Here is a 21,898-nt window from a genome sequence, read left to right as displayed (position 1 = left end):
ACACTGTGCAATGCCCTGGCCACACACCCCAGCCCTGCAGAGAATCAAAGAGATGCCCCAAGGTTTAACTGTGGCAAGAAGAAAAGCAAATCAACAAGACTTTGTCAAGGAACACCGAAATGCTCCAACAATGAAACACAACTCAACTATTAAAGGGGGATGGAGGGGCTGGGAGCCAGGCAGTGGTGGTGCATGCCTTTATCCCAGCACTCAGGATCCTGGCAGAGGCAGACGGATCTCTGAGTTCCAGGACAGCCAAGGCTACACAGAGAAACCTTGTCCCCAAAAACCATTAACAGAAAAAAAAATCCAAAAACATAATAATAATAACTTCTCTAGCGATATACATACAACCACATCGACAAGTCTGGAAAACAAGCCAAAAATGCTAGATTAAAAGAATATCATAATACCTAAGACAGTTCATAGTGAACTGTCAGCAGTAGCACAAGAGAAAAGACCGGCTACACTCACTTAATACTATCATGAAATTTTCATTCTAGCATGATTAAATCAAGGTAGCTGTATCTTATATTGAGAACATGTCTAGATTGAAAGTATTGACTATTACCACACACCCGCACTCTTCCATGAGCATGACAGCCTATGAACAAATACAACCTAATTCATTTGTTTAGAGAATGTGACAGAAACTGACAACAGGCATGGTCATGATCATCTCCTACAGAAAGACCTTAGGTAAACTGTTTGAAAACATAATATCCCAAAGACTGTGAAACTGGCATCACTTCATTCATGACTCAAAAAGTGAGGAAAGTTGTAACAGGGCCTCGATGAGGTAAATTCTGACTTGGCTTCACAGAACTAAGGTATCTTGATGGGCAGTGGGAGGAATCACACAGCACAGATAAAATCCTCTAAAGGAGATGGGGAGGCATTATCAGCAACTGGTCCAGGTGTGCAGTAGCAGAACACCTGACAAAGAAACTTAAAGGACTTATTCTGAAAAGGAAAACAAAACAAAAAACTTAGCCGGCATGGTAGTGCACTTCTTTAATCCCAGAACCTGGGAAGCAGAGGCAGGTGGAAGGGTACCACAAACATTCAGGGTGAGTCTTCCCATCTTAATTAACCCAGTCTAGACCCCTCTCAAAAGCTCATAGACAGATCTCCTAGTGAATGTAGCTCCTGCCAAAGTAAAAATCACTGCTAACCATCAAAGAAGGAAAAAGGGAGCCAAAGAAAGGAATGCACGCAGGGTAGGCACTGTGCAAATGCATACACAAAAAGTCTAAGAACAAGGCTGAGCCATACTGACTTCTCAGCAGTTGGAGGAGCTCCAGGACTTCAAGAGCCTGCTTCCAAGGCAACTAAAACCACTACTCTATTGCTGCACATGAACAATACTATAGCTCTGAAAGGTGGGGTGCATTTTTCAGTTAGAAAGAATTTCTAAAGGAAGTGAAAGTATGTTCTTACCCTGCTGGCAGAAACTAAAACCAAGACCTTTCAGAAAGTCCATACCCATGGTATTTATTCTAAAAATTATAAAAATACACAGACTAGCCAGGCATATTGGCGTACGCCTTTTACCCCTGCGCTTAGGAGACAGAGGAAGGTGGATCTCTGTGAGTTCAAGGCTAGACTGGTCTACGAAGAGTCCAGGACAGTAGGGCTTTACACAGAGAAAGCCTGGAGAAACCATAAAGATTTAGGAAGGTGGATATCTTCCAACTACTACAGAAAAATAACAAACAAACAAAAAACCTATTATCTAACAATAGCTTTTAAATGGCTACAACAAAATACTTTAGAATATTTTTAAAATTTTAAAAATACATTAAAAATCAAATTTGCAAAGAATTTTTAATGACATAAGTAAACTGTCAATTACAATTGTTGACAACTGTAGTTCATAATATTGGGTTGTTTTTAAAAATTACAATAAGTGGATAAAGATGTAGGTCAGTGGTAGAGTCTGATATGCTTGAGGCCCTGGGCTCAATCCCAGCAAAGTTAAAGAAAATAAATAAAACACATAACCAGGCTTTGTTACCAGTAGGAGCCCAATGTGAAAAAACGAGAGGAAAGCTAGATGTGACGATGCCTGCCTGTAGTCTCAGCACTCAAAGACAGCAGAGGCAGAAGGATCAGGAGCTCAAGGTCATCCTCAGCTACATCTTGAGTTCCAGGAAAACCTCCATTACATGTCCTGGCTTCAAAAAGAAGACAAGGAGGAAAAAGAAACTGCACACAGAGATGAGTTTTGTTCTAGTGGCATTAACATGGCTTTGAATTCTTTGAACACACATCTATAAACAATAATAAGTTACATCCTGGGATATTAGAAAGATCAAACAAAAAATGTGTTCCAATAATATCACTGCATAAGTTTAATGTGTTATGTTTTATTGCCCAAGATAGTCTTATACTTACATGACTAGCTCTTATTTTCCATTTAAGATGTGATGCCAATTATAAGCATATAATAACAGATGACATCTGTTTGGTCTGTAACCAGTCTCTCCCTCGTAATGGACAGGCCAATATGCTCAATGCAGTAAGGACAACATTTACAGAAAGATCAGGTTGAAAGAAAAACTAACATGACTCCCTTACCCCCTGCACTGGTGCTCAAGCCTAGAGCCTTGAACATGCACCCTACCACTGAGCAGCACTGCATCCCAAAATATCTGAGTATTTTAGCAGACATAAAGAGTCTCAGTTCTCCATCAATGAAACAATTAGAGCACAAAAACCATTTGTTGTTCTGTTAGAGTGTTCCACTACTCAGTTATTCATCTGCAAATTTTACTAGCACTTACTAAGCACTATCATATTCCGGACGCTAAGAGGTTTACAAATGGGCCAAAACTCTGAGACCACTACCCATCTCCCACCACTACTACATAGGCAGGAGCTAAGATTTCAGTAATTACATACACATCAGATTAGATGACTTTAATATAAGAAGTCAATTTCTGGGCTGGAGAAATGACTCAATGATTAAGAGCACTGATTGGTCTTCCAGAAAACCTGGGTTCCATTCTTAGCTCACAACAGACCCAGAGCCAGTGCCCTCTTGTGGCTTCTGAGGGCACTGCGTGCATATGGTGCACAGACACATGCCAGCAAAACAGTAACACACATAAAATTAAAAAAAAAAACCAATAAAACAAAAGAGTGTATTTCAACCCACAACAAGTTTTAGAACTGAATACCACTGGTGTGGAAATGATTGTGTGTGTGCTATCATTTCCTACAAGTGCTATGTAGTATTTACTGGCTTCTGTATCCACCATAGAAAACAGCTCTCCCCCTGGGTGCCAGACAGCAATGTCCAAGATGCCCCTTCAGACCAGTCAGTCACTTACCACAGATGGGAACATTGTCACCTGAGTCATCTCAGGCACACACCAGTGACAAGAATACATGCAAATGAGTCTGGGTTGTTGCTGTTCTTGTTTTGGGCTCTCCCCCTCCCCCACCCCTGGGGAGGAATGAATGTTTCTTGGTCTTTTGAAACAGGGTCTTCCTATATACCTCTGGCTAGCCTGAAACTCAATATGAAGACCAAGCTGGCCTTGAACTTGCAGAACAAATGCCATGTTAACCTTTGCCCACTAAGTCCTATTTAAAACAATGAAACACAAAAGCAAGCTAAGTATGTGAAAAGACACACATAAAAGAATCTTCTCAGCTGACATATTTTAAGTTCAAACTTTCCAGGACATGTCAACACAAGCCTTCATCATTCCATGAGGCCATCTGCGGTGTCCTCCACAATGCTTCGGCCTCTGGCTGGATCCATAAGAACCCCGGCCTCTACCAAGGAGTAAATGTCATTCTCCCTTTTCCTCTTCTTTGAAAAGAACAGAAACAAACAAAAAAACAGTTCCAGGTAAACCTGAAATGCGAAAGAACTGAAAGGGTTTGGTTTTGTTTTATTTTCGGTACTAAAGCTTAAACTAAGGGCTTCTTGTATATTAAGGACTAGATACATCGCCTGCCTCTGAAAGAGCTATTTTAATTCTCCTCCATGCCGTTATCAGCCACTCACTCTCCCACCTGCCCACTCTGCTCGGTGAAGACGGCAAGGCCGCACATTAGGGGAGAGAGCTCCCGGCACGCCAACCACTGTAGCACTTTAACGGAACCATCACAAGCCTGGGGACACCAGCCCATTCGCCCAGGAGGAAGCCGAGGGTGAGTTACGAATCCTGCCCCAGGGTTACTGGCAGATAAGGGGCTGAGGAGAGGTTGGGGGATCCCAGCCAGCCAGCCGACCCTGGGAGCCCCTCAGTCCTCTGCAGCCCCAGGCCGGGCAGCATCTCAAGGAGCCACGCGCACGCCTTCTCCGAAGCGGTCGTTTCCTGAGCATACCCCGGGCTGGCCTCTGGATGTCTCGTCCAAAACCGAGACGCTCGTGCACTGGGCCGCAGCGGACGCTCCCTAGGCCAACTGGCGATTCAGGAAAGCCCCGGACTCCAGCTTGGGCCTGCAGGCCGGTCGCCAGCCCAGGCTTCCTTCAGGAGGCGCCATGTGCGGGTCTCCGGGGCCGCCGCGCTGCGCTTCCCCATCCTCCCCGGTGAGGGTCCCGCCAAGGCCCAAGCAGAGCCACCGTTGGGCCGCGAGCTCGGCTCCGGACGTGCCGCGTTCGGGGACCGCCTCCGGACCCCCAGGCCCCGGCCCGACGCCCTCCGGCCGCCCGACCCTCTCGCCGCCCCGCGTACTTGTCTTTGAGGCGTAGTTGTTCCTCAAACTGCTGGGCCGAGCCGACCTCCGCCACTACCGAGGTCCCCTTGGCTGCCTCAGCCGCCCCCGCCGCCATGCTGCCGCCGCCAGACACTAGGAGTCGAGCGCCGGAGGCTCGATAGGGCGGAATGGACTCGCGAGGAGGCTGCGCACGGGAAGCCACGCCCTTGTGTTCGGGCCACACCCCCTGGTTCACTAGACCACGCCCTCGGGCCGGGGGTAGGGGGAGCCGGGAGGCCCTGAGTCCTACCTAGGGCGCTGCGTTGGGTAGGGGTGGAGCCTCCCTCTTGTGCTAACTAGCTCTTGGCCCCTGGCTGTTGTGGCTCGGAACCTTCCCTGGAGCTCATAAGCCTACACTAGCAAGGGGTATAAGTGTGTGTCTGTTTTAAATCAAAGTGAAGTCAGATTAGAACATTTCCAAGCTGAACTCTCCCATGAAACTGCGTAAAGAATAAGAGGCAGCAGTGTCTGACAACCCTCACTTTGTACCTCAGTCTTGGAGGACCTAGGAACACCTCTGGAGGTGCCCTCTGAACCCCAGAATCAATCCTCAGTACAGCCCTGTGACACCTGTTACCCAGGCACAGCAAGGCCTAAATGGCCGCCCCCGTTGCCTCTAAGTACCATTAGGCTCCTTTTTAGAGTTCCTGCACCTTCCCACGCAGGCCCAGCCTCCACTCTTACTTCCCTGAAGCCTTCCCTGGCTGGGCAGCGACTCTCCGGCGGCGGTATCTTCTCCACACCCTTTCCCACGCTAAGACAGAAAGAGTTCCCTAAGTTTGAGTCCAGCCTGGGCTGTGCAGTAAGCTCCAGGTAGCCAGAGTAACAGTAGCAGATTACAAGGTGAAGTATTTTCTTTTGGATATACTGAAAATTCAATTTTCTTCTAAAAGGAAAATTTTGTTCGCTGGCCATTTTGAATTACACGGGAGAGTCGCTGTTTCCTCACTCCTGTTTCCTATTGGCAGCCCTGCTCCTGTGATTACAAACAGCACACCTTGAAAAATACAGCTACTGAAAATGTAAATCACAGTACTCCAAATGCAACAGGGCAAATCGCTTTGCTTCTCGGCTGGGATGGTAGAAACCCAAACCTCAGACTGTAAAGAAACAAACATACGCAAGTACCAGTAAAGCCACAGAAACCTCAGAAAGACAGCAGAGTCACAAGAGACATTAACACCCTGGTTATAATATTGTATTACAGGTTTACAAGATTTTACCATTGAGAGACAATGCACACAGTATCCCTGTATCCTGCCCCCCCCCCCCCCCGGCCTTTATTTTGAAACAAGTTCTCATGTAGCCCATGATGACCTAGAGCTCACTACGAAGCCAAGGCTGGTCTTGATAATCCTCTTTTTTTCTACCTTCCAAACTTTAGGGTTGTATAATAATAATAATTTATTATATTCATAAACATCAAACTATTATTGTTGTTATTGAAATACATTCTCAAGTAGACCAGGCTGACCTCCAATTTGCTATGTAGCCAAGGTTTGCTGGGATCTCCTGATCCTCCTGCCTTCACCTCCTAAGTACTAGGATTACAGGCATGTGTCCCCAGACCCAGCATTTCTCTTTTCATACTAAATGTGTACGTGTATGAATCTACATATTTTCAATAAAAGATTGATTGACTGAAAACAAAAACCTTAGAGAACTCTTTGGAAGTAAAATATTCTAGAAAGGAGAAAACCATGTTGTAGAAACAGGATGGGGAGGGGGGCTAAAGCTTCAGTGGAGGAGGCCAAGGAACTCCATCTCATGTCTGCAAGTCAACTCTGTGATGTGTGTCTGTGTGTGTATGTGCATGTATGTACACATTCATGTGGAGGACAGCCTTGTCTGTAGTCCCTCAGGAGCTGTCCACCTTGTGTTTTGGGACGGAGTCTCACTGACCTACAGCTCTCCAGGCTGGGCAAGTCAGTGAGCCCGAGGCATCTAGATGGGTGTCTCCCCATCTCTGTCCCCAGCACTGGGATTACAAGCCCACCACCACAGCCAGCTTTTTTCAAGTGGCTTCTGGGCGTGAAACGTAGGTCCTCATGCTCACAAGGCAAGCACTAAGCCCCGTAACCACTAACCTCTCTCCCAGCCCTCAACTGTGTTGTAAACTTGGGGGAGGGGAGGGCAGCAAGGGATAATTTCACTGGGCTGGACAGTGACAGCTGATACTTAATGCTCCTAAACAGCCAAGGTAATATTTTAACCACAAGCTTTTAATGATTTGTCATGCATACCTACGGCCAAGTCTTACTCAGCATGTACAGTGCCAGGACTGGGAGGCCACAAACAAGCCATTCTGCAGAGGACCATATCTAGACGGCTGAAATAAGCCTGAAAGCCAAACTCTCTCCCATGGGTAGAAATCTGTAAAGCCTACCTAGAGAAGGGAGAAACATGGAGGAACAGAAAGCATGGCACTGAAAAGGGCTGCCGCTCAAGTAAAATGGCCAAGGTTTCCCTTCTTTTAAGAGAGACTCTTAAATTCCAATTACTCCGCCCCCAAAGACCAGTTGAGAATAACCCCAACTGGAGGGAATTAATTTCCTTAGGAATTTCACTGGTGCGAGATTAATGGGGCCCCCCGCAGAGCTGCGGTAAAGCTGTTAGTACAGGCTTTCACCTGAAGGATACATATTTTAATTTCAGTTCTCAAGCTGTGATAACATCTTCTGCACTACCATAAAAGCATAAATGAGCCCCAATGAGCCCTGCAAGTCTGCTGAGGGCTTGCAACACACAGCTCTCCAGGAGGAGCCTAGAGCGCACTTGGCCCAGCAGGGTTTTGCCACCCCCGCGTCCCCCCTCCCCCAATGCGGCCCACACAGTTTGGGCACAATGAGAGCAGTCTGGGCTCTTAGCAGGGAAGGGCCTGAATAAATCTCCCTCTTCCATAGTCCTGGAGAGGGAAAGACCAGGTTAACCCAGCCCTGAACAGAAAGAATCCTGAGGTGGAAGTCTCCTAAAGGAGGCTGTCCTTGTTCCGTGCGCAGGTATAGCCATCTATACCTTGTGTGACAGCTGGCCTGAACTAGTAATGAGGGTGGCCGAAGGCTGAGGTCCTCCTACCCCACAATGGCACTGAAAAGAGCTGCCCACAATGGACCTTGAGAGGCAGGTTTCACCAAAGCACGTAGATACGTTGGACCATGAGGCCAGACTCCTCCTTAACCCACAGGCACTCGGGCAGTCGGACTGTCTGCCTGCCACTCTGATAGACATTTCTGTAGCACAGAAATGGAAAGTGACTGTGAGCAGTCTTTGTACCCTCAGGAGGAGGAGCTCCATCTGGGGACAAGACAGCCAATTTCCTCGCTCCCTTCTTACCAGAGGTGCTTTTATTGGCGCACTCAATGTATGGGCTTGCTATAAAGGTTGTTTATGCTGTCATAGCCAGATGTTTATTGGTTATATTTCTGCTGCACTTGCTTGAAAAATAATTATTTCCAAAGAAAAGAAGAATTACATATCCAGTAAACTAAATAAGACTCGGTGTTTATTAGGGACCTCTGACAGCTCCTCAACCTCGAACAGGAAAAAAAAAAAAAAGGTTTCTGAGCAGCGAATGGACAATTTATGAGCGAGTTTATTTGTAAAACAGATTTCAAGACATACTTCATCTTGGCTGTGCCAATAAAATGTGTTCCATTTCTTTTCAGGAGCAGGCGCTGTCTGATGGCTCTACATAATCTGGTTTCCCCTAAGAAGGTAAAACGGGCTGGATGAGCGGGCGTATCCTCCTCCAGGAGTGTGTGTTGAACATTGGGGTTGGTACGGAGAGGGTGGAATGATCAGATCCCAGAAGGCCGGCTCAGGAAGAATCCATTAGTGAGAACGCAGCTCAGCAAACTTAACCCAGCGGCTGCAGTTCCCAAAGATTCTTCGGTTAAAACCACTTTAAGCTTGTTTTGAATGTGTCTACAATTCTTTCATCCACAGCCTGAATGCCCATCTTTTCTCTCTACCCAGGCCCAGAAGGAGCTGGGAGGTATAGAGTCAGTTTCCAAGCTGCAGGTGACATCAGCCTCCTCCCCAGAGTGGGTTCTTTTTTTTAGAAATTTATTTATTTTATTTGCAGAAGAGGGAATTAGTTCACATTATAGATGGTTGTGAGCTACCATGTGGTTGCTCGGAATTGAACTCATGACCTTTGGAAGGGCAGACAGTGCTCTTAACCACTGAGCCATCTCTCCAGACCCCGTTGAGTGGGTTCTTTAGTCAACCTAGACAGCCCAGGAAGAAGCACCACAAATGGCTCCAGGGCTCTGCTGGTTCTTGTTGTACTTCCTGCCTTTTCTTGACCTATGAAGTTTTAATATCTTCCCCAGCCCTTCTCATTGCAATCAGCTAAGTACTTGTGATCTTATGAATGTTAACAGGTCTGGACTGTGCGTTTGAAGGCATTGCCAGCACAGGGTTGGGAGGGGTGAGAGAAGGAAGAATTCTTTGCATAGTCACTGACATGCACATTTCCACACACATAATTATTTTCCATACCCAAGTGACCATCCCAGACACGTAGTTCAGGACACTACATTGGTCTGAGCATATAGAACACCATGTATTCATATGTGGTTGTGTATTCTGCCTTTTCTGAGTCAAAATATTTTACATATAAACAATATGCGCAGACATATTGTTCTCCAACTCTATTAAGGGTTTATGTTCTGTTCTTATTTGTAAATCCTGTTTCTTTTTTATTATCTATCTGTCTATCTATCTATCTATCTATCTATCTATCTATCTATCTATCATCTATTTTGGTTTTTCAAGACAGGATTTCTCTACATAGACCTGGCTGTTCTGGAACTCACTTTGTTCCAGACCAGGCTGGCCTCAGACTCAGAGATCTACCTGCCTCTGCCTCATAAGTTCTGGAATTAAAGGTGTGTGCCAGCTTTAATTTTTGTTTCTTATCTAAGGAACCAGGAGTTCCCAAAAGCTTAAACCAGGAGTTTTCCAAAAGCTCTGTTTTTGGAGACTTGATGGCCTGTTTGAGAATTGGCTTTGAGAATTGGTTGATATTTCAATCCCCTTCATGGATTCCAAATATGATGTATTACTGAGAGGTAGAGGCTAGAAGGGGGAGTGTTCAGTGGGACACACCCTGGAAAGACATACCCTATCCCTGTTCCTTTCTTGCTGGTTGCTACAAGGCGAGCTGTTATGCTCTGCCATGACCCTACCTCTACCACGATTCATTGCCTCACCACAGGCCTTAGAGCACTGGCCCCAGTGAACCGCATACTGCAACCTGAAGCCAAAAGCCAAAATCAATCTTTCCTGCATGGATTTTCTCTCCCTCTCTCTCGTGTATTTACCATAACAGCAAAACTCAAACTAACACAGCCTGTGGAGCTGGAAATAATATCTTACAAAGCTAAGAAGCTCTAATCAGACAGACTCAGGCTAGGTAGCTCAAAAAGTTCACATCTCTATCAGACTTCCAGATAAGATCCTAGACAGTTACCTGAGCACACAGGCTCTCTTCCCTTTACAAGGAAGATATCCTGTATCTTCAGGCCAACCAGTGAGTCACTGACTGATTCTCTAGGCAGAGACACCATCATAGCCTGGTAATCAGATCCACTGAGACTGAACTAAGTCCATGAGCTCAGCCATATTCTTCAAACACCCACTACACTCACAAGGGCTTACTCCCTGATAAACAAGAGATGTTTCTCTTGGGTGCAAGAAAAGAAACAATGACTTTCTTTTTCTTTCTATTTTTCAATCCTAGGGCTGGAATCCACAGCTTCAGGATCCTAGGCAAACACCCATCACAGAGCTACAAATGCAGCCATCTTACCTTGTGAGATAGGCCTTACCAAGTTGCCCAGGGTGGCACTGAAACCACAATCCCCTTGCCTCTGCCTCCTGGGTACCTAGCATTTCAGGCTGGTGCCATCAGGCCCAAAGAGTACTGATCATTTGCTACCATTAATTGTTGTCATTTGAATCCCTATTCATCCTGAGCTCCCTGGGAGTCTGGTGGGCAGAGCGGGCAGGAATGTGTGGTTCTTAGCCCTCATGCGACTCCATGGCCTCTGGAGCAGGGCAGCCTTGGCTGAAGGCCGTGTGGAAGCTCAAGGAGGCAATGTCATCAGATGACCTGAGCACGCGGAAGGTGTCTGGACCTGCTTCACCCACAGAGCGTTCCCATGGGAAGCTCTCCAGCCCGGAGCCCCACCCTGGACTTCAATGGCCAGGAGGTTTTCTGTGGGTTTGTTCTGTAAAACCACTACTGACAGAGTTCCTTCTTCAACAAAACAAAAAACAAGTACCAGGCAAGAGAGCCCTGGCCTGTGGTGGCAGCTGTCAGGTACAAGGATCAGCAGTTTGAGGCCAGGGTGAGTAACATGAGACCTTTTCTAAAAAAAAAAAAAAAAAAAAAAAAAAAGCAAACAGGATAAGGGCTGGAGAGAGGCATAGGTGGTTAAGAACTCCTGCTGCTCTTTTTGGAGGTTCTGCATTCATTTCCCAGCACTCATATGGCATCTTACAACTGCCTGCAACTCCAGTTCCAGGAAATCTGAGACTTTCTTCTGGCTTCCTCAGGTAGCAGAGCTCCCACATAGTGTACATACACACATGCCAGCAAAACACCCGTACACATAATAATACAAATCACTTTTTCTTCTTTTTTTAGTAATTAATTCAATTTACATCTCTGTCATAGACCCCTCCCTCATCTCCTCCCACTCCCTCCCACCCACATCCCCCCTCTCCTATTCCTTAGAATAGGAGAGCCCCCCTACCCACACACCCTGGCCTTTCTAGTCAAATGAGAACAGAGTTGTCTTCCTCCCATGTGGCCTGGTAGGGCAGTCCCATCTGGGAAGTGATCAAAAAGCAGGTTCCACCCAGCAATGGTTCAAAGCAGATACTGAGACTCACAGCCAAACACTGTGAAGCAGAGGGAGTCTACTGTGAAAGGGTGGGGGGGATAAATGGATCTAGAGATGACAAAAGCTCCACAAGAAGACCATCAGAGCCAATCAACCAGGGCCAAAGGGGCCTATGGAGACTGAAGCACCAACCAAGGTCAAAGCACAGACTGGACTTAGGTCCTCTACATATAAGCAGCTGATGGGCAGCTTAGATCTCATGTGGGCCCACTATGTTAGGGGAGTCGGGCATATCTCTGGCAGGGACTATGTTGCCTGCTTTTTGATCACTTCCCCCTGATGGGACTGCTGTACTTTTTTTTTTTCTTTTTAATGAGCAGAAAAGCATTTGGTATCAAACACTTATAATTCTACTCGTGGGGAAGAGGCAGGAATTCAAGGCAAACTTCCATTATATAGTGAATTTGAAAAAAATGCAAGAGAGGAAGAAAGGAGATTGGAATTTTGAGAATGCAGTAGCTGGAGAGATGACTCATCAGTTTAAGAGCACTGGTTGCTCTTCTAGAGGACCTGGGTTAAATTCCCAGAACTCAAAGGGAGGCTCACAACTGTCTATAGAGTCTATAGTTCCAATTCCAGGGGTTCTGGCAGATATACAGACATGCAGGAAAACCACCAATGGGGCTAGGGAGATGGCTTAGTTGTTAAGAACACATACTGCTCTTCCTGAGGACCTGAGTTCAATTCCCAGAACCCACATCAGGAGATTTAAAACAACCTGTAACCTCAACTCCAGGTAAATCTAACATCTCTGACCTCTGGGCACTTGCATTCTTGAGCATATATGCCCCCCACATACATAAAACACAGAATTAAAATAACAAAAGTAAATCTTGAAAAAAAGAATGCACAGTGTCCAATAGGCCTGGAGTGTGTCTAAATAAATGAATTGCTATGTAATATTCTCACATTCTCAAGATGAAGTTGCTTACTTCCTGACAGTTACACACTCAGAGGAGCTCTGAGATGCACCTGAGTGAAGCTGAGGGAGAGAGCAGTGTCCAGCCCTCTCTGCTGTGTCTAGTCAACCAAATAAAGCCAGGACAGTGACTGTTCTTCTGGCCACCAAGTCCATCAGAAGTCTGGCTTTGAGCAAGCAGCAATTGCCCTTGCAGTGAATAGCAAGAGGCCTAGAGCTACCTACAGCCTTGAGGGCCTTCAGGACTTATCTTCTCTCTCTCTCTCTCTCTCTCTCTCTGTGTGTGTGTGTGTGTGTGTGTGTGTGTGTGTGTGTGATATGTGTCACAGCCCTGGCTGTCTCAGAACTCTCTTTGTAGAGCAGGCCTCTAATTTACAGAGATCCAGCTGCCTCTGCCTTGGGATTAAAGGTGTGTACCACCATGCCTGGCTCAGGTCCTATCTTCTAAACCAGTTTTGTTTTATTTTTTTAATGCAATGCTGGAGATTGAACCCAGGGCCTTTTATGTGCAAAGGCAAGCACTCTACTACCAAGCTATACCCTCAATCCTGTAAATTTGCATCATCTAAATTTGAATAGTGACTATGTCTTTTGTGTTTTTAACTTTTATTTTGTGTATGTGTGTGTGTTTTCATGCATTGCCTGTGCATCAGATGGATGCCTGGTGCCCTCAGAAACTAGAGCTGGATTATCTGGGATTGGAATTACAGAGGATTATGAGGCTCTGTTAGGATGCTGGGAATCAAAACTAGATCCTCTGGAAGAGCAGCCAGTACTTTAAACCACTGAGCCAACTCTCCAGCCCAATTTGTTTAAATTGTGTGTATGTGTGTAGTTGTGTGCACATGAGTGCAGTGCCCTCAGAGGCCAGAGGCATCAGATTCCCCTGGAGCTAGAGTTGCAGGCAGTTGTAGCCTATTTGCTGTGGATGCTGGGAACTGAAGTCAGGTACTCTGTAAGAGCAGTACAGGTTCCTAACACAGACCCCCCACACACCCCCAGTTTTATATCTATTTTCCCCAATTCTTCTCTGACTATCTTCCTAAACAAGTGGAGATCAAAAGAAATCTTCTGACCAATTTAATGGAAATCTTCATTTTCTGATTTCTGTACATTGTAAATCACTGTACAGAGTGTCACTACAAATGACCAGACACCCTCTTGGGGAAGTGAACACAGATGTATCCCTCATCACCCAGTTTTCTCTCTTTGAGACCTGGGTTGTTATATCATCATTCCTTATCCAGCACCGTTATCATTGGGTATAACTGTATTTACCCTACAGAAATACATCCTTTTATGATGGGATATAAATATTAACTAACAATGTCTGGCATACCTGGTCACCGGCACAGCTGGGAGATGTGAGGGTCCCAGACAGTCTTGAGGCCCAGCCTTATCCTTTAATGAAATGTTCTGTTTTAAAAGACGATGGTAATCTTTAATATTATTTAGCAATCTCTCCAAGAAAGGTTGATCTCTTACTTACCAGAGATGTGGAATGTGGCTTTGCATGTATGTGATTTTGTTTTATAATTTCAAACAGTCAGGAAATATTGCATTCTCCAGCAATCAATTTATTTTGATTGATAAAAAGGGGTTAATAAAAACTCCCTTAGAAATAAAAGGAAGGTGAATAGCAATATATCTTTCATGGTGCCGTCTCTCAGCTGTGCATAAAGAGAGCAAGCTCTTTACTTCTCTTCAATAAGTCTTCTCCCCTTATTTTCTATACCTAGTGAGTCATTTATAATCCTTATTATTTCTAACCCACACGCGAACACAGCATCAGTCATATTTCCACATGCTGGAGAGTTTCCTTTCCTATGTTGAGAAAGCCGAAAGGCAAAAACACCCCATAATTTATATGAAAATGCATGCCCAAAATGGATTATCCGACATAACTAATGTGACTGCATATCCTTGCAAGTGAAAAAATTTAGGACAAAATATAAAACCTTGTGCTAAAGTTCCCATCTATTCCTGAAACAAAGTATAACCCAGAAAGTGCAAGGGCATATGGCATTTGACAAATGTTACCCAGTGATTAAAGGCAGGGCTAGGTTTAAAATGGGAGGTAATTAATGCATTCCACTCAGATAGGAAGGTAGCGATTTTGGAAGGCACATTTGCAACTGATTAATGCTCTTATTTATTGACAGCAACTGTGAAGAAAAGGCAAGGCGACAACAGCCCATGGCGGGGGTTGCCCTCTGTGTGCAGTCAGTGTCAACTGTGATGCTGTGGGATGGATACAGGAACACACCTCACAGACCGTATACACTCCTCTACATCGCCAATTTCCATTGGTCATATAGTTTCCCAAGTGTTAAATCTGATCTGTTGGGGGTCACTTTGCCAAGCACATTTGCAATGACAGAGAATCTTTTAGGGAATTAGCAAAACTCACAAAGGTCTTCGGGGAAGCTGAAACACCATGGGCTGCTTTGCTATTCTGAGGTTTGCCATAACGGAGTGCTCCCAGTCATAAGGAGGACGTTTAGAACAATCTTGTGTGGAGCTTCGACAGAAGTGAAAACAGTTTAAAATCTGTGCTGGCTAGTCTTTGTTTGGTTGGCTTTTTGTTAGATTGACACAAGCTAGAATCGTCTTGGAGGGGGGAACCTCGGTTAAGAAATTGCCTCCACCGTATTGGTCTGTAGGCAAGTGTGTGGAGGCAATTTCTTCATTAAAGATTGATGTGGGACTTGAAAAACAAAACAAAAAACCTCAAAGAAGATAGATGTGGGAGGCCCAGTCCACTGCGAGTGGTGCTGCCACTGGGCCACTGGACAGGTGGTCCTGGGTTGCATAGCCAAACAGGCTGAGGGACCCATGGAGAAGAAGCCAGTGAGCAATATTCCACCACGGTCTCTGCTTCAGTTCCTGCTTCCAGGTTTTCAACTTGAGAACACGCCCTGGCTTCCTGGGAGGTGAGAGTTTTAACATGAAATAAACCCTTTCTCCTCCCAAGTTGATTTTGGTTATGGTGCTTTATCACACAGGAATAGGAAGGCAAACTAGAACAAAAGCCAAGACTGAAGGCTCACAGCTAGAGGTCTAACACTTGAGAGGCTGAGGCAGGCGGTAATCATCAATTCAAGCCAAGCTGCAGTGTAAGACATTGTCTGAAGGGGGAAAAAAAAACCTAATCTAAAATGGCATAGGAAGAAAGCCATGTCCTTCAGCAGGAGAGCACTTGGCTGACTTAGGGAGGATGGCTTCAGATCTGACACTCCCGGACGGCATGAACTTCCTCCTGTCTGAAGTGAGAGGACAGAGCCAAAGTTTAGGCTAGACATGAGCCCAAAGTATGAGGCCACCAGAATGCATCCCAACAGTTTCCACTTAGCAACGTTTGACTGATTGTGTGCACCTAAGAGGCAGAGATACAGACCAGCTCGGGCATGCCATGGCTTCTCATTCCAGCAGCATCTGAGCCACGTGAATGCATATGGTACAAAGAGCTAGCCACACTGATAGGACCAAAAAGAGAAGTGGAGCCTGGCACACAAAGAGCTGCTGGTCACTGAAGCACTGGCTGGCTCCAGGCTTGTGAAGGAGCATGGCAGCAGTGACCCAGCAGACCCAGAGAGGAAAGCTCTCAGTAGAGAGGCTACACCTGCTCTGAGACAGTCCTCGATGGGCCCCAGAGACAAAGGAGGGATGTGGAGCCGTTTTAAGTTTTCTTCAGTCCGCTTGTTTTCAGAAAGACCTGCAGCTCGGAAAGAGGCTTCACATCTGACCGGAAGCCCATGGAACAGCAGTAGAAAGGTATAGTTTATGATCAGGTGTGTTACTTGAGCCTTTGGCGGGGTTGGGCACCTCGGTGCTTCACTTTCTCCCTTTTTTCCTTCCCACCCCTTCATCCTTTTAAAAAAAAAAAAATCTTGTGAATCCCAGTAAGCTGGTCTCAGACTCATTATGTAGCAGAAGATGACTTTGGATTGCTGACCCCTACTCCCCACTCCCAGCTTCCACTTCCTAGCGCTGGAATTGCAGGTGTGGTACCATGGCTGGGGTTGGTTTGGTTGGTTTGGGGTTTGTTGTTTTGATCTAAACATGAGGATAGTCCTGAAGTGTTATGTGCGAATATAGTGAAGTCAAAGATGCCAAAATGAATAGTGAATGTGCAATTGGGAGAGTTCTTCCTGAGTGCCTTCTGTGTACCTGGCCTCCGCCAAAGAGAAACAATCAGCTTGTGAACTGGGAGTGGGATTAAGGACACAGGACCTCAATCAGCAAACAAGAAAAGTACTGCACAGCGACCAGAGCCAGAGTGCTGAGGTGGGGCCACTCAAAGGACCAAGGCCACTGCTTGGTCAGGTAGTCAGAGCTCCTCTGAGGAAGGACATTCATTTAAAAACCTGAGAAATGAGAGGACCAGGTGCCGTGTAGAGAAGGGAGGCATCCTGAGAAAAGACGATGTCACCATCATATCTCAAGCAACCGTGAGCTCCAAAGGTAAAATAAGCTTAGACCAGGGGCCAAAGAAGAGCTGAGACAGAGAGGAGAACATTATTAAAAAGCCCACTGCAAGCAAGACTCCATGCTAGCAGATACTGTATGCCAAGATGGCAGCTTTTTGCCCAAAAATGTCTTTGGAGTTTGAAGGGCAGGGTGGTGGTAGAAGTAATGACTTTGCAAGAATTGCATCCAAATTTTCACACACACACACAGTGCGCATACTCACATACTCACATACACAATATACAAGCCATTGAGATGGCTCAGTGGTAAAAGCAGTCGTTGTCCATGTCTGATGACCTGAATTGAATTTCCAGAACCCATAGTGTAGAGAACTGACTGCTGAAGGTTGTCCTCTGACCTTCACACATTTGTGGAGAAACTTACTTGCCTGAATTCACATATCATACATACACAATAATATATACATACATACATGAAATTTTAAATTAAAAAACAAAGACCATGGTGTGCTGGCTAATTTTATGTCAACTTAGCACAAGCGAAGGTCATTTGAGAGGAGGAGCTTCAAAAAATGCTTCCATAAGATCAGGCTAATAGGCAAGCCCGTCTGGCAGTTTCTAAGTTAGTGATTGATAGAAGAGGCCCAGCTCCCTGTAAGTTGTGCCATCCCTGGGCTAATGGTCTTGGGTTCTATGAGAAAGCAGGCAGAAGAGCAAGCCATGATGAGCAAGCCAGTAAGCAGCACCCTCCATGGACTCTGCATCACTTCCTGCCTCCAGGTTCCTGCCCTGTTTGATTCCTGATTCTGACTTTCTTCAATAATAAACAATAATTTGGATGTGTAAGCCTAATAACTCTCCCCCCCCCCAATTGCTTTTGCCATGGTGTTTCATCATAGAAATAGTAACTCTAACTAAAACACTTAGATATTTTTTTCAAAAAAGATATTCAGACAGCACATGAGATGATCAGCTTCATTAGTTATTAAGAAATATAAGTCAAAACCCATTTTGACATAGCATAACATCCATTAGAGTGGTTGTCAGCAAGAATACCAAGTGTCAGACGACACATGAAGAAATGGAGATTCCTGTGCTTTGTTGGTGGGATTGGAAAACATTGCGACCACAACAGAAAACTGTGTCTCCAAAAGAAAGAAAGATCAGTTAGTTACCCACTATCTAGCAATTCCTTTTCTAGACATATAGATCAGGTAACAAAGCAGGGAGCACCTATGTTTCTATTGACGCCTTTTCCACGGCATGGAAAAAATGGAAGCAAGCCAGGCACACAGTGACAGATGAAGACATACACATCCATCATAATGTTATCAACCCATAGAATGAATTTGGTTCTGCCTCGGGAAGGAGAAAATGTCAACACGTGCTACAGTGTTGATGAACTTGAAGGCGTTCATATTCAGCAGAGCCGCTACAAAGATCCAGGTACTTTGAGTCCATTTACATCAGGTACGGAGGCTGGTCAGATTTCCAGACAGCCTAGCATGGTGGTACATACTGTAATTTCTACATTTGAGACAAGAGGGTCACTCTGAGTTTGTGGCTAGGCAGGACTACATTTTTTTTTCTTTCTTTCTGAGACAGGGTTTCTTTGTGTATCCCTGCCTGTCCAGGAACTTGCTTTATAGACCAGACTGGCCTCAAACAGAGAAATCCACCTGCATGTACCTCTGCTAAGTGTTGGGATTAAAGGCATGAGCCACCAACTGGCTTCACCTTTTTGTTGTTGTTTTTTGTTCTTTGTTTTTGAGATCAGTTCAAACCAAGCAAACATGCACAAACTTACAAAGACAGTAGAAAGGTAGATAGGAATGGGAGTCAGTTTTTGCAGGGACATTTTTGACTGGGGAGCTGCGTTATCATGGAGATGGGCAGAGGTTGTATTTGCCCCACACTGTGAATGTGTTTAACTAGTGTATGCTTCAAAGTGGCTAAAATGAACCAAGTTTGATGGCAGACCCAGAATTAGGAGGTTGAGCCAGGAGGATCTCTGTGATTTCGAGGCAAACCTAGTCTACACAGAGAGTTCCAGGGCAGGTAGGGCTATGGAGGGAGACCCTGTCTCAAACAACATCAACAAAAAAAGTTCAAGGTAGAGTTTAAATAAGTAACAGGAGAGGTCTAACACACATCTTGCAGTCAGTTCTAAAATGACTAGTGTTTGGTAAATATCATTTGAGCTAACATCTTTTCTTTCTTACAGCACTGAGGATCAACCTTGGGCTATCACTGAGCTACATCTCCAACCCAAATAGCACCTTCCTACATATGCCCACTTCTGTATCTAGCTCATGGGCTAATGATGTGAGGAAATGGTTCTGGAGTTGGCTCAAGCATCTTTTAGAGAAAAGAGAGCAGGCTCAAAATGCAGCCACTTCTGAAAGGGTCCAGGATTTCAGATACTTAAGTTACTTATCTGAAAAGATCTGACCCTCTGAGGGACAGCAGAGAGTCAAACTGCACTGAGCTGACAATATTTCACTTACACTGCAGGAAAGGGATCAATCTGGTATTCTCTCATTGCTGCTTCTTTCTTCCTTTTTTATAAAAAGATTTATTTTTAACTCTAAATTTTTTTGAGGGGTGTGCATATGAGTGCCACCCCAAGATGTTGGACCTGGAATTATGGGCAATTGTGAGTCAGGTGACATAGGTCCTGGGAACTGAACACATGCCCTCTGCAAGAGCAATAAATGCTCTTAACCTATAAGCCATCCCTCCAGTCCATGCTTTGTGTTTTGTTTTTTGAAACACTGCCTTTCTATATAATCCTAGCTGGCTGGCTGGAACTCCCTATGCTGACCTGGAACTCACAGAGATCTGCCTGCCTCTACAAACCAAATGCTGGGATTAAAGGTGTACACCAACAAATCCAGCTCTGTTTTGTTTGGGTTCTATTTTGAGATAGTTTCTACAAGCTCAGACTAGCCTCCAACTCCCTACAATGCTGACCGTTGAACTCCTTCCACCACTTACCTTTTTTTAAGCATCCCTTCTCACTGTTTTGTTCCTCCAGATAATATTAATACACTAGGCAAGCACTCCTACACCTAGGCACATTGTCCAGCCTTTTTAAAAAATTCAAAAGAGCCTGAATTCTAAAAACACACCTGCTAGGAGGGGTACATGACACGAGACTGTGGACAACCAGAGGTAGCGGCAGTCCAGGAATCCTGAAGAGTGACATTCCATCTAGTGAGTAGCTGGCTTAAGATAGAGTTCTTGGCTTGGCCAGGCCAAGTACTTTACTTATTATTATTATTATTATTATTATTATTATTATTTGTAATTTTTTATAGGTAGGGTCTCTTTATTGCAGCCCTAGGTGTCCTGGAACTCTCGATGTAGTCTAGGCTGCCCTTGAACTCTGAAATCTGCCCGCCTCTGTCTTCCGAGTTCTGGGATTAAAGGCGTTTGCCATCATGCCCAGCCTGAGAGATTATAGGTAAATATCTCTCAGTCTTCTATTAGTGGCCAATGTTATCTCTTACAGGAACTGGGGTAGGAGAGCCACCTGGAGATCTTGCAGCAGCCACCTAAGGACAGCTTCACGCATCTCACCACAATGTTTTTTTTTGTGCGTGTGTGGTAAGCTCAGAGTGACTCAATAACGAACTGTGGAATGCAGCCAGAAGCCACGTGGTTCAGGAGAACGTGTTGTTAAAAGCCACTTTCCATAAGCATTGCCACCAACGGTCTTCCTGATGTGAAGGCTGCCTGCCACCTTTCCAGGAAGCTAACACTGCATTAGAACTGGAAAAAGGCATCTGCTCCAAGCAAGCTTCTCTACTTCTCACTGGTTCAAGCCAGTTCACATGCCCACTGTTTGCCAATCACTGCCTAAGGACTGGCTCTATTTTAATTCGTCAATAAAGCATAAGGTCTGGGAGCTTTGGTACAGAACAGTTCAGGGCTTTGCGGTGTGGCTGGACAGGCTGGCCTAGTCTTCCAGGAAGTCAGTGTGCAGCCTTCCGCAAAGCCGGGACCGAGAGCTGCTCCCCCCTCGACCCCGGAGCCTGTGGCCTCCCTGCCCCAGGTGCTGCTGCCGTGCCAGCTCACGATCAGCCAGCCCAAAATGGCAGGGTACTGCCCACTAGGCCGGGTTGAGAATTCGCGTCCTTTAGTACAGTCCAGCAAAACTAGCGACCGACAGACGCCAACTCCCGGAGACAACGCCCAGGGCAGCTCTAAGCATGCCAATTGGTTCGCGGCTCCATCTATCAGGAATCAGTAACCAATCACAAGGGAGAAGAGGTGGGCGCGCCTCCTGCGAATCAAGGGTTGCAGAAGCTGGCCAAATCCTAAACCAACGACCTTTGGGACTGACTTTGTGAACCGGGAAGCGACGAGCCAGTTCACAGATTGCAAGGCTTCGACCTGAGGCGGGTGGAAGTATCTCCGGACCCGGGGCCGTAGGAGACTCGGGTTTCAGCTACTCCTGCCTGCAGCCCTCTGTGGGGAGCAGTCTGTGTCCTTCAGGCTACGCCCCGCGCCTCCTCATTGGCTCCTCCAGGCACGTGGTCAGGTGGTCCCGCCTCCGGGTGGCCTGAGAGGCGGCACGCGAGGCCGCATGGACTGCTTGGCGCCGGGCCGATGGAGACGACGGAGGATGGAGGAGCTGCCAGCGGCGGGGGACGCGGTAAGCTCCGGGCAGGCAGCGGGCAGAGGGAGGCGGCACCAGTCTGGCACGCGGGCGGCTGAGGCGTGGCTCTTCCGGCTGGCGGGCAGGCTGGGCGGTGGAAGCCCGCTGCAGGGGCGGGGCCGGAGGCGGGGCCTGACAGGACAGCCCTGCCCCTCCAGCTGCGCTTGCGCATAGATTCGGAGCCCTGTGCTTCCTTACCTAAGCCGCAATAACTTGAGGATTATGGAATTTATGGATCCCAACCTGTGCCACAATT

At 46.1% G+C, this 21,898-nt stretch overlaps 2 protein-coding genes across 3 annotated transcripts in view; one reads left to right on the top strand and one right to left on the bottom strand.

Annotated features, from left to right (window-relative positions):
- Window positions 1–4,843, bottom strand: part of Glrx3 (glutaredoxin 3) — a 30,028-nt gene extending 25,185 nt beyond the window's left edge. Inside the window, exon 1 of the mRNA XM_055608903.1 lies at window positions 4,695–4,843. Coding sequence (XP_055464878.1) covers window positions 4,695–4,792 — 98 coding nt within the window. The 5' untranslated portion in view covers window positions 4,793–4,843. The remainder of the gene's footprint in view (window positions 1–4,694) is intronic.
- Window positions 4,844–21,234: 16,391 nt separating this feature from the next.
- CUNH10orf143 (chromosome unknown C10orf143 homolog) overlaps window positions 21,235–21,898 on the top strand; it is a 31,805-nt gene continuing 31,141 nt past the window's right edge. The window contains exon 1 of one of the 2 annotated variants that reach the window (XM_055608959.1): window positions 21,235–21,639. In XM_055608959.1, coding sequence (XP_055464934.1) covers window positions 21,571–21,639 — 69 coding nt within the window. In that variant the 5' untranslated portion in view covers window positions 21,235–21,570. The remainder of the gene's footprint in view (window positions 21,640–21,898) is intronic. The other variant, XM_055608958.1, reaches the window with a different exon arrangement.

The sequence above is a fragment of the Psammomys obesus genome, unplaced genomic scaffold (genome assembly GCF_907164565.1).
Source record: "Psammomys obesus unplaced genomic scaffold, mPsaObe1.curated_primary_1811, whole genome shotgun sequence".
Classification (NCBI taxonomy): domain Eukaryota; kingdom Metazoa; phylum Chordata; class Mammalia; order Rodentia; family Muridae; genus Psammomys; species Psammomys obesus.
Note: the sequence above shows the minus strand (reverse complement) of the source record. Positions and strands in the feature narration are given on the sequence as shown.